General features: G+C 38.9%; 1 protein-coding gene across 1 annotated transcript in view; it reads right to left on the bottom strand.

Annotated features, from left to right (window-relative positions):
* Positions 1-27,388, bottom strand: part of EXOC4 (exocyst complex component 4) — a 683,500-nt gene that overhangs the window by 348,552 nt on the left and 307,560 nt on the right. Inside the window, exon 10 of the mRNA XM_066262321.1 lies at positions 26,288-26,384. Within this exon, the coding sequence (XP_066118418.1) occupies positions 26,288-26,384 (97 nt within the window). The remainder of the gene's footprint in view (positions 1-26,287; positions 26,385-27,388) is intronic.

Raw genomic sequence — 27,388 nt, 5'->3', positions numbered from 1 at the left:
AAATTGAAGATCATTTCTGCTTATAACTATAATTTATACTAAAGTATAATGATCCTCTTTAGTGAAAATATGTTTTCAAACTGGGAACAACATCATTGGAATGCTGTTGTACCTGTCAAGGGAGTTGGGACAGATGAACTAACATAGCACTTCCAGTGACGTTTAAGATCTGTGTTGAAAAGAGGTCTGCAAGTACAATTTTGCTACTCAAAATTTTCTTTTCTATTCTCCATAACTAAACTCTAAGAACTCTTTGATAGGATGAATGGCAGTCTCTTTGGGGGGGAGGGTGAATGTTAACTATGAGCACAAAGAAATCGCTGTCAGTGACTCTCTCCTGAAGTACTAACCAGACCGACCCTGCTTAGCTCAGCGACTCTTTTGCTGGACATCATTCCTTATCCGTAAGTTCACTGAAAGCCAGAAGTGATCAGCCACTATCACTATTCATTTGGCATGAATTTTTTTTTAATCATGCCTCAGTTCTGAGAAGAAATGCCATTTTATCTTACTAGACTAAGAACACAAAAAGAAACAACATCTGCCACTTCCGATGACATCCTTGGCTGTCGTCCTACCTTCAGCACATGTTAAATCCAATGACTGAATCTTTCTTTCCTGTTGTTTTTTATTGGAAATGAGCTTCTGAATTCTCATTTCCAGTCCCCAATTCAGGCATTCCTCCCCACCTCCATGACTTAACACCTAAGCCTGGACATTGAAAGTAAAAAATAGGCAAACACTATACATAAACCTTCACAGGAAATCACTATAAAACTGAACTATGTCATTTCACAATATTCGACTTGGTGTTAACCAGACACATCACTGAGAGAGAGTCAGGCCTGGGTTAATTAGTTCCAGTAACTGTAACTCTGATTCTTTTTAGAAAAATTTTCTGCTAAAGATGGAAACATTTTAAAACAGGTAGCCACCTACTTCTTTATTCTGTAAGTTGCCACCAATAGCTTAATTGTAGTTGCCCCCAACAACTTAATACAAATGTAATAAAAAATGATATTTTCATCCGCTGCCCTTTCCTGTACATCGTTATTCCCATTAGCGGATCAGTCATCTCTGTAGTGGAGCTTTCTCCCGTAGTTGAGGGGCCACTGTTATCTTCTTAGTGTTTTCAGAATTTAAAAAGAATTATCAGTGTTCCAGTTAGAAACTTTAAATACTTTACAAGAGGAAATTCATTTTCTATTTCTTCCAATTGCCAATTATGCTAGTGTCTTTGCAAAGGCGGGAACGAAAGTCTATCACCAGGCGAGAATGGAGACAGCAGGGGAGCACACAGTGCTCTTCCTACTTCTACGCCGTTCACTTCATACTCCGCTGTGCGGTTCCGAAACGGAGGCTGTCTGCAGAGTGACGACAGAAAAAGCTTCCTAACGTCGGGCTTCCTCTCTCTCTCTCTGTCCAAGGGAAGACAATTCAGCTCCAAAGGAAAACGTTATTTGCTGAGCTTTGGAATTTACAAGGAATGGCGGTTTAGAGAACTGAAGGTGCAGGAAAAATAAATAAAAAGATTAGAGGAATATTTACCCGCTTAATCTGCCAGAGGGAAGCAAGTTCTAAAAGGTGACTGTGTTAGTGTACAAATGCAAAACAGCGCATAAATACTGGAGCAATCTTGTATACCCTATTAAAAAATTTACCTTGGGGACACAATTTTACAAATAAAATCTGCACTGTCTCCATACAGTGACATTTTCAACTGCGATGGGAGAATAAAAGGAAGGCTATTTCAATATGGTAAAGCACAGAGACTAGCGTTGACCTTCAGGGGAAAAGTAGTTTTTGAAAGCTGAGTCCTTATTGGTAATATAGATGTGTCCTTCCTCTCTGAAGGCTCATTAGAAGACACCCTTCTGCCCATCACAATCGACAGGAAATACTCTAGACTAGGGCTCTACCGTGGATGCTGACACATACCATAACTTCAGGGTTCGAGACCAGTCAGAACACAATTGCACTCACTCACTAATGCTGCTCCTTCCTAACTTTCACGCTAATTAGAAAATAGGAAGCACTGCCACTATTATAGCTTTTAATTCCTAAGATTTTTTTTTTTTGTCCTGGAGATTTGTACTCTTTTTCTTCTTTTCAACCAGGAAAAAGCAGGGTTAATATTTAAGACCCAAACGGGTCTACTTTCATACAGTGCTTGGACTGTGAGCTTTTAGATATTGCCACAAAACCATTAAAGCTATTTTATACCTATAAGGACAAGCATTATGATTGAGAGTTGGAGAACAAAGAAATTGTCAGAATTGCATAAAACAGTAAAAACTGCCTATTGCTCTGAGCTCTTCCACGGCTCCCTTCCCCCCACTGCCCCCCCTTCTCTCGGGATGTTTGGCACCCCCTGTTTCTTTCTTTTAGGGGGTTCACTTTGTACCCCCCATTCCTTCCCTTTGCTCCATTCTTTCCCTCTGCTAAGTGGCTTAAATGACAGAGTTTTTTTTTAGTAATTGTTGTTTATAGTAAATAAAGCACTTCATCTTTATATTACGTTAAAGACAAATTAAATAGCTTATATTTCTCTAAGTACAAAAGCAAGAAAACAGCATTGTGCCAGTATGTAGCCTTCAAGTTAATTTGGGGTTAAAATAAAAAGAACTCTGCCATCTCCCACTTACCTTCATTAAAAATATACTATACTTCTAGACTTTTGTGAAAGGAATCACAAGTCATCGTTTGTCGCATATAAATTTCAAAAATATCCATCTTAGTATTGTAAGTGATTATACTACTAGCTTTTCACCTACAAGGTGAACACTAACTGTGGGTGTCTCAGGAGGATTGGCAGTCATATGCCGTCGTCGACAGCACAGCCAGATTACCTGGAATAGAAAACCAACCAGCTGACCTGCTTATCTCTAAGTTGATAACGAGAATCAATCTACCAAACAGGACCTGCTGACTAGAGTTTTGAAGTTACAAAGCGGGGTCCTTGTTGGCAATTCTGATATCAGATAGGAGCCATAAGAGAAATATTTTAAATTATCTTATTCAATGAACAACTAATCTGTATCTTCATATTATGGTTTCATGCTACTGGCTAATTCATACTACAAGTGACCCAAAACCTATTTCTATTACAACCCTCTTCTTATGATAATGCAATAATTTTTCAGACTAACGAATCAGGATGGTTTTCCAAAAATATTCAAGTCAAATCAAAAACAGAATCCGCAGTGCTAAGAAACGATAGCTGTTGAGGTTTCTTTTTTTTTTTTAATTAATATTTGGAAGATATAGCATCCTTTCCCTTTCTATTTATTTAAGTTTGAATGAAAGTACCTGCTTCAGTTCAGAGTTTGATCTTCTTGGCTATGATGTCTTCCTTGGCTTTGACCCAAATGAGAGAAGTCTCTACACACCTGTCAATCACCTACATCAAATGCTTGAGGGAGGAAAAAATTACTTTTTATTCCAGAACTCTAAGGCCCTCATTGGGGAGAAAAATGGAAAAATGTGGTGTATGATTTCTTTCAATTCTTCTTTCTCACATGAGAGAGAGAACTTAGGATGTATTTAAAGATTCTTTCATGGTCATTATAATTAAATCAATAAAGAAATTCCCTCCTGCACCTTTTTTCTTTTTCCCTCTTCCTCCCTCCCTCCCTTCTTTCCTCCCTCCCTCCTTCCCTCCCTCCCTTCCTTCTTTCCTCCCTCCCTCCTTCCCTCCCTCCCTTCCTTCTTTCCTCCCTCCCTCTCTCCTTCCTTCTTCTTTCTTTCCTTCTTTTTCTTTTCCTTCCATCCTTCCCTCCTTCCTTCCTTTTTACCTTCCTCCCTCCCTCTCCCTCCCTCTCTCCCTCCCTTTCTCTCCCCCTCCTCCCTCCCTCCCTTTTCTTCCTTCCTTCCTTCCTTTCTTTCTTTTTTTCTTTGGGGACACATAAGAAATGTCTACTCCAGAAGTAAAACTAACCAATCTCGATCCTGGGAAAGCTCTGTGAACAACTTCTTTCTATTGTAGGATGGAATAACCTCGAAAATAAGACTATGCTCTCAGCTTTTCCCCCTCTTTGAATTTCTCCCACTACATTTATCTTATAGATTAGTTACTCTCTCTAAACAGTGACTACCCTGCAAGGTCGGTTATTGATTATATCTTCTGATAAGAGTACTCTGGGCCCTGGCCGGTTGGCTCAGTGGTAGAGCATAGGCCTGGCGTGCTCGATCCCCAACCAGGGCACACAGGAGAAGTGCCCATCTGCTTCTCCACCCCTCCCCCCTTTCCTTCCTCTCTGTCTCTCTCTTCCCTTCCCACAGCCAAGGCTCCATTGGAGCAGGGTTGGCCCGGGTGCTGGGGATGGCTCTGTGGCCTCTGCCTCAGGCGCTAGAATGGCTCTGGTTGCAACAGAGCAACACCCCAGATGGGCAGAGCATCGCCCCCTGGTGGGCATGCTGGGTGGATCCCAGTCGGTCGGGCACATGTGGGAATCTGTCTGACTGCCTCCCCATTTCCAATTTCAGAAAAATACAAAAAAAAGAAAAAAAAAAAAAAGAGTACTCTGCCTGATTTGAGCTTCAACACTGTGTGAAAAGTCACCCAGAATTATTACCGTAAAATTTTAATATAAGAGTCACTTCCCTGTTCCAAGGCTTAATTACTGTAGTCAGGGACCTTGAAATGGCCACTTCATTAGTTTTAAGTGGTACTAATGAGGATTTATTACTTAGATCCTATGTCATACACAGGCACAAACACGGGCCTTTGTGTAAAGTTTGGGCTATTTCTACAACAAAACACCAATCTGAAGATTAAAAATAAGACGAACTTGTCTTAAAGGGCAGAATTTTCATTCAAGAAAGAAAATAAGCAACCTCTCGCTGCTGCGGGGGTGGGGGGGTGGAGGGGAGGAACAACTGAGTTTAAAGCACCATTTCCCAGATTGAATTCTGGCTGCATTTTAATATCAAGACTTTTTCCCCCTGCACAGTGCCAGAAATAACATTCACAAGCCAAGGTTCTCAAGTGAAAACACACAGTATTTAGACAAGTAGTAATTCGCTAGTAATGTTGCCACATAATCATTTCACACACAACTGCTGATCATGCCATGTGAGGGAAGTCTCTAAACGGCAGAATAATATCGATGGCCCTAAAATTAAATTACGAAACTGATAAACACTGACAGAAATGGTTAAACAAAAGCTGATTCAGAGTAATAATAAAGTCTGTTTTGGCTACATAACCAAATCTTGAGAATGGAAACACTCTCTTATTCCTGAAGTGCTTGGTAAAATTATTTCTCCCCAAAGTGGTAATATAATACTGAATAGTTTCCCATTCAGCCACTTATCATCATAACACCTAAGGACTAAGCTCTTAAAAAATTATTCATGAGGTCTATTTGAATAGATTTCCAGCCAATCCATACCACCCCTCCTCTCCCTCTTAATACCCTCTATAGCCACTAATGGGGAGCAACAAAGGCGGGCTGGAACAACAGCAGAGCCTCCTAGTAAAGTCTCTTGCTGAGAAGAAAGGCATGGCATTCAAATTCACTCCATTTTCCTCCTTTGGCTCCCAAGGAAAGATCCAGAAGGCGGTGACTGAAAGCATTAGAGATTTTTAAGGGGAGGAAAACCGAGAGAAACACTCCAAACAGGAGCCCTGCCCCCTCAACTTCAGAAACACAAGCAAGCATGGAAGAAGTCACAGTTACAAATAATCATCAGCGGTGGAAAGCAGGAGTGGCTCGCACATGGCAGGAGCGGGCAGAGTCTGTCACGGGGCCAGCGCATGAAATGCTCAGCTACCGAATTCATTCCAGCTGGCTGGGCTCTGGACCTGCCACGTGTGTTGGGAACTGATGAAACATAACCAACTGTAATGTAAGGAGCAAAGGGAGCGTTGCTGCCGCCGAGGTGATCCCGACGCTCCAGGCTGGTTTAATGATCTTGTCAATATCAGGAGACACAGAACCAGGAGGCACCTTAGGGGCATTCTGAAAATATTAGGAAGAAATTATGCAAAGAGTCTGTAATACCAGTACTTTAAAAAAGGGGGAGTGGGCATTATATTAAAATCATGAGCTCAAGAAAATGTTAAACATTACATTTTAAAGCTTAATATGATTTTTCTTCTATCAGTGCCATACTGAGGATTAGCACATTAAAGAAAAATAAAAAGCTTACTCTAGATTCATAGCACACCACCACAGAGAAAAAAATCATACCTTTCATTTCTCTCTCTCCCAGACACCAAAGGCACGGGGTGGAAAAGCACAGGTATATTAAGAAGAATGAATAAGGAAAATTAAATACGTCCCTGGCTTTCCTTTCATAAATTGTTTCCCCACGACCTCAGTTTTGAACCACTTCTCAAACAAAAGATTCAATCAGCTATCTCATACCCTTTTCGAAAAGCGTAAACACGAAATGAACAAGGGGAATTAAAAAATTAATAGAATTTCTGAATTAAACTGCTAAGCATTTACTCAAACTGTCCTAAGTAAACAGACAGATGTGCTCATTCTTCCTCACAGGAGAGTAGGGTTTAGCAGGACGGAACTGACGAAGGACCTGGGAAGTCAGAATTGTTGTTCTCCCATTATGGCCCCTACTGTGTTTCCCATTTTAAATTAAGGAACAAGAATGAGAGCATACATTGGGAGATATATGTGTTTAATGTCAATCTGTAATAGTGTCTGAAGACTAAGATATTTGAGAACAATATTATGCCTACCATATCTCACTGAAAGGAAAGAGAGCCCTCGATGGCAGAAGTCATTCGAGAAATAATGCAGTGCCACAAAATGCAGGGAAACGAATGCATGTTTTCCGGAAGATAACGCCCAGAGAGAAAGTTTATCAAGAACACACTCCTGCAGGTAGCTCAGGGGGTCTCGAAAGTTTTCATTTCACTTTGTATCAAGACCCAAAGCTGAAGGAAAAACCGCAATGTTCTATTTCAAAAATATTCAAGTGCTACTCTTTCTTGCAATAGGGAAACTTTATTTTTTAATAAATTATATTTTAAATGGCTTGAAAATTTACCTTGGGTAAATACATACAAAAGTCCTTAAGTTATGGAAATAATTATACCTAAGTTAACTATATAAATTCATCAAGTTTTCTTCTAAATCAGCTCAGCTATTTTTAGATGTTTATCTTTCAGCGGCAAAAGGACTAGATCAGCATCGTGATTAGAGTAGACCAGCATGAGCTGTACTCTAAGGTTTTGATCTTGACCTGGCCTACGATGTCCCTGGGGCCCAGAGCTATTAATGTTGTGTCTTTTCATCTCAATGGTTTCAACAGAAGAATCATTTCTTCTAACCCATCAGGAGAATTATTTTTCTGAACTGCTTCCTAGAGCTTAAGAACCTCCTGTTCTAAGGGTTTTGAATGAAGAACATCTTTGAAATACAGAGGCGGAGGTAAGAGTTCTGGGGTACTTCTGCCTAGGCTTGAATCCCGGCCCCTCCATTTTCAATAGTGTGATCTCGGTCAAGATATGTCAATTCTCTACATCTCACGTTCCCCAGCTATAAAACAGGAATAATAATAGTACCTACCACATAAGAGTTGCAATGAAGACTGAATTAGAGGATACATGTTAAGCATTTAAAACACAGCTGAGTGTATCACGAGGGTTCCATAATTTTACTTTTGTTATTATTCCCTGAGTTGATTGGCGCCTTTACAATATATAAGCAGATTGCAAAAGTAGGACCTAGAATGTACATTTAAACGACGCGTTCCAGATACATTACCCTAACATTCCTAGAATTCAGGCAGTTTCAAAATTAGTATTTACTCTCTTGTATATAATCCAAGACACAAGGATTCAAGATGTATGCTTGTTACTATTTCCAGACACAAGTGGGAAAAAAATATTAATGTTCCAGAAATTCAATGTTTGCGTGGCATCAAACTTTTGGTGGCAAATTGGATGTGAGCAGTGCAAGCAAAATCACTCTGACGGCATCAATAATCCGACTCCTTAGAGCATCAGTGATGGTTTTCCTGGAGTTTGCTGGCATAATGAACACAGACAGCTCTGTTTCATTAAAGGGCCAGGCCTGCTGCCTTAATGCCTTCCCTCAAGTAACTCAATCACGTTTGTTCGGGAGAGACCTGGAGTTATCTTAGGGACATTCAAACACTACCAGGTTTCTCAGGATATGCTAATACATTTAAATGATAGCGGGGCCTCCTGATTGCATTAAAAATGCATTCATCTTCCCTTCTTGTCTTTGCAAGAGGGCATGCCACTGGCTTTGGCGGCTTTGCTGTAACCAAATGCAAACTTCTCCTAGGCTGGGATTGCTAATTGTATTTTGAAGAGCAACTGGTTTCTTTCTCAGTTGTTATTCATCACCCACCAAATAAAATCATATCTGAAATACGTGTAGCACACACCAATATGGTTCATCCAACTCCCAGGTAAATACACACATGGATGAAGCCAAGAGCAGGTTTGGAAGAGCATCTCAAAGCCTGGAAAGAAACTAAAAGCAAAGCTAGACCTTTCAGAAATATCAAGGTCATTAGGAAAATCTCACTCTTTCCTTGTCAGAGGAAGTAGAGAAGAAAGCATGAAGTGTAACCAGTATTTGGAAGAAAAAGTATCTTCTCCCTTAGCAGTGCTGAGTTGCTGAAAAGAATCCACTCAAAATGTCAGTGGGAGCTTCCTTCCTCTCCCCAATCCAAACTACAAATATCACTTCCTGCAGAAGCCCTGAAGCCTATCACCAAAATTCCTGGAGCATTTCCCTCTGCAATGGCTTCTCTTCTAGAGAGAAGAGAAAATATGGGGAAATGAAACTTGTGACAGTGTGTGTGATGTTCTGTATGTTTGCAAACTTCAAACCTGAGTGACCTGTCATGGCACCTTGTCTGACAGGCAATTTTAAGCAGATGTCTCACAAAGTTGGTTCCTTTGGTGTGTGGACCTACACAGGGGTGGGAGGGGCCGGGGGGAGGAGTATCACATACATTCAGGGGAAATTAACGGTCTACCTTACGGAGTTGTACAGACCACTGTTTTTAATCAGACACAGCAGCCTGCCAGCTAAGCCCGAAAGAGAGCAAAACAAGCGGCATGTTCGGCTTCTCCCTCATCTCTACGACAACCCACGTAAGAATTGGTGCTCCTTAAACTGTAAAACACATTCAGAAATGGATCTTTGTCACTAATCTCTTCAGATGTCAAAATTAACCCCAAAGAAGGAGAACCAGATGCAAATCCATTTTAGGGGGTGATGACCTTAAGACATACGGGAGCACAGTCCCTGAACCGTGCACTGGGCATGGTCACCTAACTACCAGCCGTCTGTCCTTGTCACCATTCTGACACTGGGACTGTAAGACATGACTCCCCATGAAAAGCTTTCATTATTAATTCACTCATCAAACATTTATTGGGAACCTAGCATGTGCTGGACATCATCAAAGTTCCAGGTATGCAAAACTGATTAAAAAGATGGTCACTAGCACCTTCTTTATAGTGGAGAAACGGATGAGAACAAATCCTTAGAGAATAATCCTAGACCAGGCTGACAAGGGCATAGGGTAGGGGAGGAGCAAGACAGGAGCCAGGTGTTTCAGCAAAGACGTTGCTGAGCAGTGGGCAGAAACTGACCAGGTGGAGAAGGAGAGAGGAAACACGTGCAAAGGACAGGAGGCATGACAGAGCATGGATGTTTATGGTCTTCAAGGAGTTTAGAATGACTGTAGACTACAGAAAGTAGACAAACAGACAAAGAGATTATTAGTTCTGTTTTAGAACTGAACCTGGTTCCTGGACCTCAGGAGAGAGGTCCAGTTTGGTAGTAACATTTGGAAAGTGAGAGCCGAAACCACTGAATGAGTGAGACAAGGGTAGAAGGAGCAGAAAGGAGTCAGGAGTCTGGAGAACCTGCTGTGAGTGAGAAGGCAGAGGGAATGGAATCCTAACAAGCCCGAGAATGAATGGGCTGACAGGGACCTAGAGGCCAGAGATGGCGGAGACAGAAGCAAAGAAGGAAAAGGTTGAGACACAGAAGCATAAGCAGCCGTGTAAAAGGCTGACAAAATCAGATGAGATAAAACAGAAAAAATCCTTGAGATTTGACAGTTAGGTACTGTAGTGACTAGTCAGTAGAGTTCAAAATGAATGGGGAGGAGTAGGAGGGAAATGAAGAACATAGAGTAATATACTAGACCAGCTTAGTAGGAAGGAGAAGAGGAATTTAAGTGACAGGTGAAGGAGCTGCTATTCAGAAAAGAAATTTTATAAAATGGGAGAGGTTGAGTGGAGCATATATATTCACAGGTCCCAGGGAAGGACCCACTACATAAAGGCTGAAGATGCAGGACAGATTAAATCTAAAAAAAAACAACAAATAAATCCCCAAGATCCCAAAGAGGATGGAGAGACATGGACTAAAACAAGGGGAGGAACAGCCTCTCAAAGGAAAGGGCACATAAAGAAACGTGCCTCTAGGACAATCCATTTTTAGAGGTAAAGAAGGAAAATTGAGGGAATTCAGCACTAGAGAAGTAATGGACTTCTCTGTCATGGGTTGTCTTTAATTCTCAAATTACCAGAATAATCTAATTAGGAGCAAAATCTCCAAAAAGCCAGCACAACCTTTGGCACACAAAAAGCACTCGATAAATATTTGTTGAAAAAAATTAAAAATTATTAACACAAAAATATGACTAAATTGAAGACATCGCCCCTCCCAATTCAGTTTACTTTAAATATAGTCAACTCCTATTAGATGTAAGTTGCATCTTGAAAAATCAGTATGTCAAGCAAAACCATGTAAAAAGATGGAATGAATCAAAAGCTGGAATAAAGCAGGGACTTCCATCTTTCACATGGTTCCTTTTTATTCTTCAGTGTGATCCTCATTTCAATTTTCTTCAAAACTTCCAGATAAGAAAGGACTACAGAGTCATTCAGATGCATTTCTGAGCATAGATAGCCCTCTACCAAACCTGCTCAGAATTCCTGATTTCGTTTTAAAGAAGAAATTTAGTGGCTTCTTTTCATACAATTTTCTTTTCTATTCTTATTTCCAACTTACTTTAAAAAGAATAATATATGCAAATGAGATATGGATGGCTTTCCTGATGCTAGCGCCCTGAGCACACTGCACAGAGGGACAGAACCCTGTGCCTGGCACAGCACTGCTGCTGACAGGGTCCCAGGAGCCACCAGGAGAGGCTGCCCAGAGAATAAAGTGGCTATGACAAATGTGACTTCACAGAATATATCATGTTCTAATAACTGATAACTAAAGTGAAGACAATGAATAAATATAATTAACAGTAGGCTCAAGATAGTATAACAAGGATAAGGACACATGGCTTTTAATATGCAAGAATTTAAAAAGCAAGATTCCAAAGACCTATTTTAAAAATATCGAATAGCTGCGAAGTTTATTTTGTGCTTTTATGACAAGCCCACCACTTACCCATGATTCCTTTGTTCCTGGACTCCAAACACTTTTCCTGACTGCCTGCTATCACCATAGACAGCCGCATGACTCACAGTCAATGCCGACCCTCTACAGCTATGTGACAGCCTCCCATTGGGAGCAGGCCTGCTCATTGCTAACTGTGGTATTCTCATATCCGGTAGGCTCTTGATTAACCCCTCATGGCACACTTCTCCCCTCTATGACTCAATTTTGTTGTTTCCAAACACAAGCTTATGTATGAAAGTTTGCCTAAGAACGTTGATTTAAAGCTGCCAACAGTCTTTCTTTGAAAAGGATGGTTCTTAACATTGAGATAATATGTTCCCGCCTGACCTGTGGTGGCGCAGTGGATAAAGCGTCGACCTGGAAATGCTGAGGTCGCCGGTTCGAAACCCTGGGCTTGCCTGGTCAAGGCACATATGGGAGTTGATGCTTCCAGCTCCTCCCCCCCCCCCTTCTCTCTCTCTGTCTCTCCTCTCTCTCCCTCTCCTCTCTTAAAAAAAAAAAAAAAAGAGAGATAATATGTTCCCTTTTCCTGGTGGTCAAATTCCTTCCCTTTCATAAAACTGGCAGCCTGTTTTAGTTGCCGATTATTTTTTCATTGATTCACAAATCCCCAAGTCAGGGGTTCCCAAACTTTTTACACAGGGTGGCCAGTTCACTGTCCCTCAGACCATTGGAGGGCCAGACTATAAAAAAAAACTATGAACAAATCCCTATGCACACTGCACATATCTTATTTTAAAGTAAAAAAACAAAACAGGAACAAATACAATATTTAAAGTAAAGAACAAGTAAATTTAAATCAATAAACTGACCAGTATTTCAATGGGAACTATGGGCCTGCTTTTGGCTAATGAGATGGTCAATGTCCGGTTCCATATTTGTCACTGCTAGATGTAACAAGTGATGTGACGTGCTTCCGGAGCCTTGAGGCATGCATCCCAAGTCACTGGAAGTAGTACTGTATGTGAGCGATGACATGTTGACATGGTTTGCGTCTCTCACTGACCACCAATGAAAGAGGTACCCTTCCGGAAGTGTGGCGGGGGCCGCATAAATGGCCTCAGGGGGCCGCATGTGGCCCGCGGGCCGTAGTTTGGGGACCCCTGCCCCAAGTCTTGATGATACAGAGTTGGCTAACTTTAGCCTCCCTGGCTGTTACTTCCAAAGCTGTAGAACAGTCTGTATGTATCATGCAGACAATGTATCGGCTGGGCACCCTGGCTTAGCACCCGGCTGGAACAAGCTTCAGCCCACCAAGAGCCCTTACTTGCCCGAGAGCTTCCTTAGCACTATAGAAAGGATAGCAAAACATTTCTTGAAAAGTTGTTTTGAACATATTTAACTTATAAACAGTTTTACGACCATAAGATCTTTTAAAAAAATCTCATTTATTCCACAATAATGATTGAATATGTTTTTATAACTAAATTTCAGGGATATTTGATACAATGACTAACAGGAGAGAACCAACGACTGCTGCTACTCCCATTGACGTAGAAGACTAACACAGATGTAATGGTACAGAAAAGAAGCCAACCACCCCACTGGTAACCACCACACTCTTGTCCATGTCTGTTAGTCTCGTTTTTATGTCCCACCTATGTATGGAATCATGTAGTTCTTAGTTTTTCCGGGGGGGGGGGGGAGAGGGAGGGAGAGGGGGGAGGGGAGGGGCACAAAGAAAACTAGATAGAAGGTAATGGAAGACAATTTGACTTTGGGTGATGGGTATGCAACATAATTAAATGTCAAAATAACCTGGAGATGTTTTCTCTGAACATATGTACCCTGATTTATTAATGTCACCCCATTAAAATTAATAAACAAACAAACAAAAAAAGAAGCCAACCACCAAAGAGGACATATTATGACTCCATTTACAGGAAGTTCAAGCACAGGCAAAACCAAGATTTCTATAATAATAGAAATCAGAATAAAGGTTACCTTCTAGAAAAGATTATCAATACGAAGAAGTCTTCTGGGGCACTGAATATGATCTATATTAGTGTTCCTTATCTTCACCTGGGTAATGGTTACACTTGTGTATACATATGTAACAATTCATACAAATATATTAATATGTACATAAGGATTTGCAAATGTGTATGTTCTAGCTCAATAAAAATGAAAAGAAACAGATTAGTTTTTTAAATGTTTACAGATTCCAAACTCACAGAATCTAATTAAGAAAGATATTTCTGTATTCTTTCACTAAAAAGTGATACTCTAGAAACTTACTGGCATTCTACTTTTTTCTTCTTCCTATGTATCAGTTATTTTCTTGTCTACTTACAATGTGGTGGTTTACAGTAACAGGCTATAAAGAATGATGAGTTTAAGAAAAGTAATCAGCAAATAATACCTATTCTTCCATAAGTACTACAAATTACTTGAGGACATCAAAATCTGCAACAGCTATTTCATTTGCAAAAGGACAGACCCAGCATTTCCAAGTTCAAAACCACTATTCTAACCGCCCCCCCAAAGAAATTAAGAGAATTAAAAACTAAATCTTCTTCAATACTTCCACCTGTGTTTACATCTGTCTATTCTTGCATATTTTGCCTGAATCAAAGAACTTATTTTTCTCTTATTAAATACCAGTTTCAAGAAAATATTGCTGAGTTTGAAGTTTCTTTTTCATTTAGGTACAAAAAGAAAATAAAAAGGGTATTTTAACTATGAAATGGAAATTTTTCACTTGCAGTATGCCACATAAAAAAACACAGTCAGCAATACTAATGATTAAATGTTCAAATGACAGTTACTGGTAGTAAAAAACTTTAAAATGACCAAGGAAGAGCACTTGGTATTGTACAGAAGCCGCTGTAATAATGTCTTTGTTTATTTATAACAACGTATTTTGCAAAGCATAAATAAGAGATCAAAATTAACAGGAGTGATGGTGTGTTTTCTGAGGGGCAAGGGAAAAGGAAAAATAATTTTCCAAATTATACGATGAAACAATGGATAGTCAATACCCAGAGGAATATGTTATTAAAGGTAAAGACCACGTTTTTCCTCCAGATATTCCTATGATATTTTTGATACCAAATTACATTATCAATTCAGGTTTCACAATCAGATGTAAATGGGCCTGTGGCTGAATGTAAACACATTCTGCAGAATGCTGAATAAGCATGTTTGGTAGTGCAGTCCAAGGCTAATACGTGGACGGAATGCGTGAAAAGCAGCACACAAATGATGCAAACATTTTGCACCAAAAAGAATCATCTCTTTTATATGTAAGCTTCTAATAACATTAATTGACAATCATAAATTTTAACTGATATTAAGAAAACCTGCATCTAAAATGTCTACTTAAATCAAGGTCAAAATCACATGACCTTGAGTCATGGTAATTTCAGGTTTATTTGGAGATGCAGTTTTCATTCCCTATTAGCTTTTTTTTTTTCAGTTTAGAAAATTAAACAATGGGCTGACAGCGATCAATAAGAGTACATAGGTTTCAGATAAATATCTCTATGGCATTTGAACTGTTGATTGTGTTAGGTGCCCATCACCAAAGTCAGATCACTTTCTGTCACCGTATATTTGTCCCTCTTCCCTCCCCTCCCTATTAGCTGTTATAGAAGATGAAAGCCAGTTTTCATGTAGCCTTGTGAGTCACTGAGTTAACTTATACTCATCATGTGCCAGTTATTGGTTCAGGAAAAAACAAACAAAAATACAAAACCAGGAGCAGAGAAGGAAGAAGAGAACAGAAGAAACTCCTCCAGCAACTGCTCTAGCCACAGCCGTGACAAAGTGTGCCTCTCACCCTTGTGTTGGGAAAAAGAAGGTCAAAGTTGAAATAATGCAGAAGTAGACTGTTAACTCCTTGATTCTGCCAATGAGCAGCAGCATCAAAATGAAGTGTGAAAAAGTAACCCAAATGAGCAAGCAATGGGAGAAAGATAGCTATCTGGAGCTCTGAATGTTCACTGTATTAGAAAGACTTACAATCATAGATTTCAAGAATGCAGACCTGACAATTCAGCACCTAGTTAACTGCATCTTGACTTCAGCTTCTGATTAAGCACCTCCACAAAGGATGCTGTCTTCCAAAGAAAGCATTCCTATTTGGGGCTGCCTCGACCATTAGAAAATTCTCATTATGTACAGTTGAATTTCCTTAACATCCAACCAACATTGCTGTTGTAATGCAGATTTATGAAATACTAAACTGCTTTATCTCTTGTCACTGACATTTAAATATTTGAAAGCAGATATTAAACTTTCTGTTTTCTGCTAACGTTCAGTTCTTCCTACTGGTTCTCATAAGAAATGGCCTGTGCTCTCCTTATAACTGACTGACATGCTGTAGCCCCGTGACATATGCGTCGATAGTGTATTGGAGGCTTGACTAGCTCTCCATTTCGCTCAGTAATAAAATAAAATTGCCAGTTAGTTGCAATCAGTGTCTAGCCATATATCATGCGTCATAGTTTGAAAACACAAAAGTAAAATAAAAGCTTAAGAAAAAAAATGGAACCTCCAAAAGTGTGTTGGAAGATGAAAAGCATTTAACAACTGTAATATACATTCAAAAACCACTTATTCAAATGTGGGGTTTGAAATCTAAATATACTACAGCACAAGTGCTTCGTGGGACTTCAAAGGGTCAGACAGTTTGAAAACAGCAATATATTTTATAATTCTGAGGACAGAAAAAAAAATGTTGCGTTTCATAAAAATGCAACAGGGGAGCCACATTTCCTCTCATGCATGAATAATGTATGATCTCCAATGTTATTTGCTAGACTATCTAATCACCAGCATCTTTCAAAATGTCCATACAGGCTTGAGCTCATTAAGGACAAACATAGATCTGTACAAAAATATAATATACCTGTAAGCACTCGGAATAATCTTCCTCCAAATACCACTGCACACATCCGGCCGACATGGTGGGCCACATTGTGTGCCTTACTCGAAGATAAAAATATTGTGAAAAGAAATACTGAATAATTATTTCTGCTTGTGACATTCACATTTACTCTAAATCAGGGGTCCCCAAACTTTTTACACAGGGGTCCAGTTCACTGTCCCTCAGCCATTGGAGGGCCGCCATATATAGTGCTCCTCTCACTGACCACCAATGAAAGAGGTGCCCCTTCCAGAAGTGCAGCAGGGCTGGATAAATGGCCTCAGGGGGCCGCATGCGGCCCGCAGGTGGTAGTTTGGGGATGCCTGCTCTAAATAATCAAACATAAATCCCTCTTTCAAAACAAACCACATACATACCCGACAGACAAATGCACAAATGCATACATTCAAAAAATGACCCAGGGGCTACCATATACTTTTTAAATAAAAGTGAAAATCCAACAGGAACAGAACAAGAGGCTAAATAAGAAAGCTCTTAAAGAAGGTTTCTTCTATTAAAAAAGATTTTATCTTAGAAGGTTATTGCACTATTCATGAAAGAATAAGGCAAAAGTTATTTTATGCATCCACAAGCTTTTAATGTAGTAATAAGAGAAAAGGTGAAAAGTATCTAGAGCAGTAATTTTCAACCGCTGGTCTGTGGACCAGCAGTTAAACGCACTGATCTAAAGTTCTAATAAATAGCCTCATATTTTATTTAACTAGTCAAGTTACAAAAGCCACAGTTTAGAATTAGTAGTATAAAGAAAGTACATTTCTAAATTCACCTTTATATTTCTGTATTTTATCCTATAACAACTTTCTAGTTACAACAGAGACATAAAGATGTAAAAAAAAAATCTAATCTAATTTCTCATTTTAGGTATAAAAGAAAGACTGATTCATTTCAATATCATTACTAAAGAAAAAATAATTTTCTATCATATTTTTATTTGTATCTGATGAAAAATTCACTGCAAATCAACAAATATTTGCTAAGTGCTCTGATAAATTGCTTATTAATTATTTACACAAAAATTAACTAGGAACTCCGTTTGTATGGAAGACACATCTGAACCATTCTCCTCTCGCACTGTGGAGGTAATGTTAGAAAACAATTTGAGAAAGGAAAGATAGCGAAGAGTAGAAATCCAAGATGTTTTGGGAATGCAAATTTGGAGTTTTGAAGACTTAAAATGGTGTTACCAAATTTATTCTTTTATTAGCATGAGTTAGGGCCAAAAAAAGTTGAAAAGAACTCTTGTGCTAGACCTAGTTTAAACCAATATATACTTCCTATGTTGTTAAGTGATTATCCCAGAATGGTCTATTAAAAACTGTTAGATTTGTTGGAAAAGCTTATTACAAAACAAACAAACATACAAAAACAAGGCCTTCTGCAAAGTAGCCCATCACACCATACTATTTGTTTAGGAGAAAACAATAATCTATAGTTCAGCCACAAGTATTCTTTGAAAAATCTCATCTATCTGGAATGTCACACAGGTAACTCCTTAATAACATCTTGATAGGCTAACAGCATAATAACCTCTTCTCAGTAGTTATGGATAATACTTCAAAGTGGGCTATATTCAAGGTTTATTCTCCATTTCAGGACACATAATTGTTGAGCAGGACAGAGGATTTTCACTGTATTAATTAGAGATCCGCTAATAAATTCACCATAAAAACAGGGCTTCCTGAACGCCCCAAGTAGATAAAGTCTCACAAGCAGCCTTCAAGCCGTTGGAAGTTTCAGATCTAGTCCTCAAAGTTTCTGATAAAAATTTAATGCCTTCTTGTTGTTTAAGCAAAAAGTAGAAATCTTTGCCTTGACAACCTGTGTACAAGCTCCCTATTCATAGGCCCCAGTCTGCACCTCAGCACCCTATAACCCTATTCATGTTATTCCATTCACTGTTCCCTGAAAGTATTCACCTTCTTCTAATCAAAGGTCATGTTCTCAGAAAGGCCTTCCCAGTTCACCCTGCATAGAACAGGGACTCCTACTACAACCACCGCCAATCATTACTGAATGCCTCACTCTTCTCTTTTGTTCTTAGTACTTTATAAACGTGATACTGTTTCCACTTATATTCATTTACTTTTTATTGTCTGACCTTTCCATTAGACTGAATTCTGTGTGGTCAGAGACTTGTTAGTCACGAGATGGAAATACTTGGTACAAATGAAGTGCTCAATAAATTTTGTTAAACACATGAGCCAATGGATTTTTACTATGCTTAATTATTTTAATGTGCCCTGCCCAGTTGGCTCAGTGGTAGTGTGTTGGCCTGGTGTGTGAACGTCCAGAGTTCAATTCCCAGTCAGGGCACACTGGAGAAGCACCCATCTGCTTCTCCACTCCTCTCCCTCTCACTTCTTTCCCCTTTTCTCTCTCTCTCTCTCTTCTCCTCCTGCAGCCATGGCTGGATTGGAGAAAGTTGGCCCCAGGCACTGAGGATGGCTCCATGGCCTCTCCCTCAGGCGATAAGAAGAGCTTGGTTCTTGAGCAACGGAGCAATGCAGCAACGCAGCAGATGGGCAGAGCATCGCCCCTAGTGGGCTTGCCGGGTGGATCCCAGTCGGTGCGCATGTGGGAGTCTGTCTCTCTGCCTCCCCTCCTCTAACTGAATTAAAAAAAAATTATTACAAAGAATTTCATAAGCCTTAGCTCTGCCAATATTGTCAATATGTATAATTATAAAGATAATAATAAAACAAAAATATACAATAAAATAATGATCACAGTGGCCATGGAGTCTGGAATATCAGTTTTGGAAATGTGATTTCCAATGTTAATGGCACAATCAATGTTAGAGCCTTTCATTCTTCCAGGTCTGGTTTCAGCTACTCCTCGACCCCCTAACTTCAGGCACATCCTAGCAATCACACGCCTTTCAAAGCTACTTCACAACCAGGCTATAAGAAACTCTGAAACAGCAACCCATACTGCGGCTCACTGGCAGTTTCTGTATCTGTCAACATTAACTTTTAGAAGTTCTTTGTAATTAGAGACGAATGTGATTAGATTACATGGTTACAATCGCTTGTTCTTACAGCTGTTGATTGCCCGAGGTGAGTGGGGTCAGGAAGAGATGGAGGAAAGGGTATAAGGGGGACACATGGTGATGGATGAAGACTTGACTTGGGGTGGGCGGTGAACACACAATATGGTGTAGAGATGCAATGTAGAAATGGTCACCTGAAACCTGTATAATTATGTTAACCAGTGTCGCCCCAATTAAATTCAATTAAAGAAAGAAAGGGAGGGAGGGGAAGGGGAGAAAGGGAAGGGGAAGGGGAAGGGGAAGGGGAAGGGAGAAAGGTACGCAGCCAGAGAGTTCTTGTCCATCACCAAATCCCCAGTTGCCAAAAAAATTTCAGCTCAATAACTGACCTAAATGCCAGCCTTCTTCTTAATGACCAATAAATATTTCATTTTTTGTTCTACTCAGGAAACCTTAATTGCTGTCTGATTTTAATGAAGTGTGGCTGATGGTAAAGAGTGAAAAAAGTTCGCAGCCTGGATATTTAGTATTCAAGTTGTGTTCAACACCGGCGACATTTTTGCTACTTTAAATGGCACCATCATCTGCTATGTCTTCAGCCTCTTACCTCTGCCAAGTCATCACCAGACTGCAAACATCTGTCCTTCAACCGTCTCCTAAGAAACACACTTCATATATGCAAAGCGCTCATTACCCTACAGAGCCAAATGCCTTTTAAAAGTTACTTGAAGCAAATAAGCAAAAGAAAAAGAATACGTTGTCAATGGTCTTTTAAATTTTTAAAATGTCAAGCCTTTAGAGTTCCTAAATATTATGAAAGCATTTCCCAGTCACAGATCACAATACCTGAATGGTAAAAAGTCAACCAACCCCTTAACTTTATAGATATATAAAAAAATTTAAGACTCACGGTGATTTGAAAAACACCCAAAATTGAAAAATGGTCATTCCCCACCTTCAGCGGCTTAGCCTCCAACCATGTAATATATTGATACAAACTGCCTTTCCATAGAAACAATGGCCCCTGCACTAAGAAAATGATTACATAAATCATGTACTAACTGAACTTTCAGAGCGTGCTCTAAATGCAAAATTCAATGCGCATTCTCCACAGCAGATCCTTAAGGTTAAAAGCGATCATGAGGGCAGGATGCTAATCCAGTCGGGCACTTAGAAGAGGCCCTGTGAGGACTCAGAGAGAAACGTTCTTTGAATTCATGTGTCCTCGGCCCTGACCTGTCCATAGCTGTGAAGACTTGGAAGTTTTGTCTCTCGAGCAATGATGGGCTGCCCCAAATCCCAGCATCTGTCTTGGTCGATTCAACCTTTGAAACCAGAAGCCTATGCTTGTGAGATGGTGGTGACAGCAACACAGACCAATACGAGCACGGCTGTGTTTTCACTGGTCACTCTCCTCACCAATTGCCTCACTGGCCCAGATTTCATGCAGAGAGTGGCTCCTGAATACTTTAGTTAGATGCTGCAATAATTTAGATTTGTAAAAAAATATTATTTGCTGTCAACCATTTTCCTCCATATGAAGGAACTATACTAACAAACATATATTCTCTATTCTTAAGCTTTTAGAGAATAAGTAATAATAATAAATAAATTTTAAAAATGAACAAAAATAGAAATTCTCCCTGCTTCCCCCCAAAATGCCACATATAGCAATCACAAAGTCATTTCCAATTTCCTGAACTGGTAACATTATGTATTAATTTTAAATAAGAAGGGTCAATTAATTGTAAATAAGAAAGGTTACTGAGGTTGGTACCTCAATAACATGTATTTCATTGGTGAAGTTTCATTTATATTTAAATCATGATTAATAATTACCATGATTAATTATTCAAAAAGAATAATTTTTGTTAAAAAAAATCTTAAATTTATGTCAGACCTAGACAAAAAGAAAATATGCCATTCATATTTCAACATTAACATTTTTTTCCCTTTTGGTCTCTAAATTCAAGTCTTATAAAAAACATTCCATTTATTAGAGCAAATCCATCCATTCCTCTCGAATGTTTCCAGAGAAAGCTACAAAGGCAGCAAACATGTTGATGTGGGAAAGCATCATCAATCCTGTCATTTTCAGGGTCTGTATTTTGATGAAAGTATTTCAGAATCTACCCAGGCATGGCTGGAAGCGTATTTATTTCAATATGTTATTTTTTCCCCATTGAAACCCACAAGGAGAAAAATGGATTAGATGGTCTCTTATCATCCAAATTTTCCACTAAGGGTTTAATTGCACACAATGCTATTTTAGGCTAAGAGTGAAGCACTGATAATATTATACCTCACCTTTCTAAAACTTCACACTCCAAGAGACAGTCATCTGGTTTCTTAACCAAAAAGAGAAAATAGCATGGGAAGGCATTCAGAAAACAAACCAAGGGGTCAGCAGAGTTACTGGGTGGTGAGCAAATGGGAAGTCAGTATATCCGCCTTCAACAGCCTGTGCGACTCCTAGTGATGAGACAGCAGTAGTCATGGGAAGAGCACAGGCATCAGTTTGAAGGTTACCAGATCTGAGAAGCGTGTACAATCATTCTATGTCAGGACACTATAAACGACTGTTGGCGATACATAAAACAGCATAATGGGAATCTGCTGTGTGGCGCTCTTAGCAGGTGGTTCAGTTTTCAATAGGGAAAACCTCCAGCCTGCCAAGAATGCACTTCCAGCTGAGTAAAAATTATGAAAAGAACATTTTTAATAAACAAAGTGTAGAAAAGCGATAGGTGAAGTTCTGGAAGACAAAATACACTGTCTGTTGTTAGACATAGGAAAAAAGAAGCAAAAAAAAAAAAAAAAATGAAGCCCTACTATACAGACTTGAAAGGGCTTCTTTTGTCCAATGAAAAATATTTGAGAGTTCACTAAAAGAACTTAAGGACAAAATAACAATGTTCAAATCGTGCCTTGTGATAAAAGTCAATTTATGCTAAGTTCCTCCTGAACTTATTTTTAATATGATAGTAGCTATAAATAAAGAACAATTATAACCAGCTGACCAGGCAGTGGTGCAGTGGATGGAACATTGGACTGGGATGCTGAGGACCCAGGTTCGAGACCCCGAGGTCAACAGCTTGAGCATGGGCTCATCTGGTTCAAGCAAGACTCACCAGTTTGAGCCCAAGGTTGCTGGCTTAAGCAAGGGGTTACTCAGTCTGCTGTAGCCCCCCGCCCCCATCAAAGCACATGTGAGAAAGCAATCAATGAACAACTAAGGTGCCGCAACAAAGAACTAATGCTTCTCATTTCTCTCCCTTCCTGTCTGTCTGTCCTTATTTGTCCCTCTCTCTCTGCTCTCTCTCTCTCTCTCTCTGTTTTGTCTCTCACAAAACAAAACTAAACTAAACAAAAACCAATTGTAACCAATTAGAAAAAGAGTTTGGAGAATTGGGATGGAAATAAAGTGTGAGTCACTCCATACAAGCAGAAACACATCTGGAGTGGGACTACTTTGTCACAGAATATGTGATCACATAATAATGTCAAACTGGGTTTCCACAGAGGCCACCGTGATTTGCGTACAAGGCATAAGAGGTCCCGTTGATAAACTGACTCTACGATAAAATCTTTTTGCCACCTATGCAGACACCAAATGAGTGGGCAAGGATGTCATCTCATTTTTCTGTTTGCTCAGGACCCGGCAATGAATCAGAGTACAATAAACAATTCGTGAGCAAAACCAAGGTGACGAAACCTCTTACTGAAACTAGATAACTTGTTTTGGTTTCATTTCAAATCTCAAATCTCATGCTTCTTCCAACCTTTCCATTCTTCTACACTGCCTCTCCTGCTATGTTACTTTTTTTTTTTAAGAATAAAATGCTAGGTCACATTCACTTTGAACTAGCATTAAAAAAAAAAGCAAGGAGCAAAAGGATAAAATATATTTCTATGCATAGTTAAATAAGCCCATAAAAATAGGAGTGACTGGCCCTGGCCGGTTGGCTCAGTGGTAGAGCATCGGCCTGGCATGTGGGAGTCCAGGGTTCGATTCCCGGCAAGGGCACACAGGAAAAGCGCCCATTTGCTTCTCCACCCCTCCCCCTCTCCTTCCTCTCTGTCTCTCTCTTCCCCTCCCGCAGCCAAGGCTCCGTTGGAGCAAAGTTGGCCCGGGTGCTGAGAATGGCTCTGTGGCCTCTGCCTCAGGAGCTAGAATGGCTCTGATTGCAGCAGAGCAACGCCCCAGATGGGCAGAGCATCGCCCCCTGGTGGGCATGCCGAGTGGATCCCGGTGGGGCACATGCTGGAATCTGTCTGACTACCTCCCCGTTTCCAACCTCAGAAAAATACAAAAAAAAAAAAGAAAAGAAAAGAAAAATAAGAGTGACGATTGCTAAACAAGAGTACACATCTGACATAGGGAAGGAAAAAAACTATGCTGCAAAGTCTTTAATAACCATTTCACTTACTCAGCATACATAAATGAATGACTACAGGATAAATGAGAAAAATTTAAATGATAATAGTAAAAATGAAATATACTAGTATGCATCTATCATATATATACTGATTCTCCTCATTACAAAAGTAAGAAAAAAATAACAAGTCCAATAACTAGAAAATGCTGAAGTGTGAAAACTAAAATTAAAAAGAAATACTAAAAGATCTTAGTCATCTGAGGTTCCATAAGCCCACTATGAGTTATCAGCTGAAACTCTACAATGGTTTGGAAATCTAGGCTGCAGTGTGAGTCAAAGGCTCAGTTAAAACCTGTGATGACCACCTGTATGGGGAGGAGTTCACTTACCTTGCCGACACAATATTCTTGTGACTTCTATTAAGAGTTCCATGGAGAATGAATGAAAACCTATTTTAAATCATGCAACAAAACTTTCCCCTGTCTAATCAATAATAAATTAAGATTCTGAATGAAAGTAGAGACCAAACAGGTGAGTGAAACCAGCAAGAGTATTCTCAAGCATTAGAACACCTCTGTTAAAGCAGCATACATATAATACTAAACAATAATTGTTGAGAATTGTAACACATGAAGTTCTACCAGTATTTTACCAGTATTGTACTTTATTACGTAGGAAATAGTATATTTTTTTCCATTCAACTACCACATTAAAAAATAAAAGTTTATGGGAAAAAACATCTCTTGTAAAGTAGTTATTAACAACACTGTCAAAAACTTCCAAAGGGTTTGTTTCTTCTATACTTAGGAACGATGGTAACGCATAAGGACTCCATTTATGCAAGCCATGACTAACTGCAATAAATGATGGTGTTAATCTAGGTTAGAAGATGCCTATAATGATTAAAGTATTTTCCCACTTTCCTAACAATTAGCAACACTCCCTAAGTAGAAATCAATTGTAATTGGAGAAGAGAGTGAGTACCTAAATTAATTACCAACGTTAGTTGATATATGTGAGAATTGTTACTTAATCCAGAAATTCTATATGCTGTAATTTAGCTATTATATAATCAAATAAATTTAGACAAATAGTCTTATGTGTCTTAATTCAATGATTCTTAAGTACATGAATTTACTTAATGCAAAATTTGTCAAACAATATTTTAAAGGTTACTGGCATTTCTTCTAAATTTTCTTATTTTTTTATTGTGTGAAAGTGAGGATTTTTGTTGATGGTTTTCAATTTATACATTTGTGCTTTTGCATTTAAACCTAATTGGGTAAAGTTTTCCAGTACAATTTTTAAAAACTGGTTAAGAGATTAGAATTGAATTAATTTTAATGACATCAATTTAGTAAGTTTGGCTAATGAGAAGGTAGAGTAATTCCAGTAATTACCTGCTTAAGCTTTGGGAAAATACATACAGTATTCTCCCTGGCCAAGCTCATAGCATCTGTTTAACTGTTAACCCAAATGCCTCAACTATCATAAAAGTTATCTGAGAAAGTGAGCCTGATATGTGGTATCTAACTGCTAATGAACCTAAGGGTTCCTCATTCATTATATGAAAATACAACAAAAATATATACTGGTTCATTACCGAGGAAAACATACACTTACTAGTACACTGGATATCTGTGTCCACAAAGTACTCTTTCTATTGTAGTCATAAACACATACTTTAGGATCTTGACCCCTTTCATGGATGCAGAATAGCGGTGTTAACTATGTGCACCTGTTACACCATACCTCAAGGACTTCTTCATTTTGCAAAATGGAAATTTTAAATCCCCCCCCCAAAAAAGTGCCTTTTTAATGGTATTTAGAGCTTAAAAGATTTTTTAAATCGAAGTATCTTGGATTCTTATTTTCCTCCAATCATAGAATCACACTAAACTGAGCTGTGTAACAGATTTCACTTTAGTCACCATCAAGTTATGCTGCAATATATAAAAATGACATATTTGACTGATACAATGTCTTTTAGTTTGGTAAATTACATTTGCTCAGAGACCTGCCAATTCTCAAAGGAAATCTGAGTCATTAGTGTGAATTAGTGAGACAGATCACGGGTCTGCAATGTTTTTCTGTCAAGGACCAGAGAGTAAGTATTTTAGGTTTTGTGAACCATAAGGGTTCTGTAGCAAATATTCACTTCTGCAATCACAGCACAAACACAGCTATGGGCACCCCGTAAATGGATGACCATGATTGTGTGTCAATAAAAATTGATTTATAAAAATGTGACAGGTTCGACCTCTCCTTGTGGGTCATAGTTTGCCAACTCCTGAAATACATAAGGAGGGAAAGGACAAGATGGGGGAAGGGAGAGGAGTAGGGTAGGGACATAAATAGGAAAGAAAAAATGAAGTATTTATGGAGTATTACTAAGAAGATGTAGCCACTTAGTCGGGTAGATGTTATTTGTCCTACTGACTAACTTTGACAATGAACTAGAAAATGGAATAAGTTTTTTGGTTTTTTTATGACTTGTTTCAATGCTAACTGCCCTATTAGCATTCATCTAATACATCAGTATAAAGAATGAAAATATTGATCTTCAGTGAGGACTCATTATGGAACCTACCTTAGTAATGGATGGAATATGACCGTAATATTTCTGGCTCCAGGCTTGCAGACAAATTTTGTCCCTCCACCTTCAATTAAATTGTCATCAGGACCTCCTTTCAGGAAAAAGAAAAAAATAAATAGGTTTAGTTAATTAGAAATATTACAAAGAAATAAACTGAGCCTATCTAGATAAATGCTATGGGCTGGCTATAAGAAGGACCATCTTTGAAAATAATCGTCTTCAATAGCTACAAAATTGTTTTCAATGACTTGACCTTGTCTTCCTCATTAAATAAACTATGAGTCAGCATTTTCACGCTGGAGCAAGATCACAGAAGCACAGTAAGAATAAATACTATATTTAAAGAAATAGCGCAAGGGTATAACTCGGTTATGGTTAAGTTTTTGATCTCCGATCAGCAGTATCTATCTTGGACAGTACGGGACATGAAACCATCAAGGGAAGAAGACTGACACTCAATGCAGTCAGGGCTGTAAAGGCTGGAGCAGAGACCCCTATAAATTTAACTGACTGTATTCCACCAAATCTAAGATCCCACTGATTATGATATGCTTACAATCTCTATTTACAATCTTTATTTGGTGTTATTGAAAAGCTCCTTTTAAAATTAGTGGCTGTTTACTATAAGTTCCACATACACATGTAATGAGATATCAGAAAAATAAATTAGTTAAGATACTCTTAAAACTACATAGTATTCAATATCCAAAATATACAAAGAACTCATAAAACTCAACAACAAACAAACAAACAATACAATAAAAAAATGGGAAGAGGATATGAATAGACACTTCTCCCAGGAAGAAATACAAATGGCCAACAGATATATGAAAAGATGCTCATCTTCTTTAGCTATTAGAGAAATGCAAATCAAAACGGCAATGAGATACCACCTCACACCTGTTCGATTAGCTGTTATTAGCAAGACAGGTAATAGCAAATGTTGGAGAGGCTGTGGAGAAAAAGGAACCCTCATACACTGTTGGTGGGAATGTAAAGTAGTACAACCATTATGGAAGAAAGTATGGTGGTTCCTCAAAAAACTGAAAATAGAACTACCTTATGACCCAGCAATCCCTCTACTGGGTATATATC

The sequence above is a fragment of the Saccopteryx bilineata genome, chromosome 2 (assembly GCF_036850765.1).
Source record: "Saccopteryx bilineata isolate mSacBil1 chromosome 2, mSacBil1_pri_phased_curated, whole genome shotgun sequence".
Lineage (NCBI taxonomy): Eukaryota > Metazoa > Chordata > Mammalia > Chiroptera > Emballonuridae > Saccopteryx > Saccopteryx bilineata.
The sequence above is the reverse complement of the archived record's forward strand: the minus strand, read 5'-3'. Positions and strand labels throughout refer to the sequence as shown.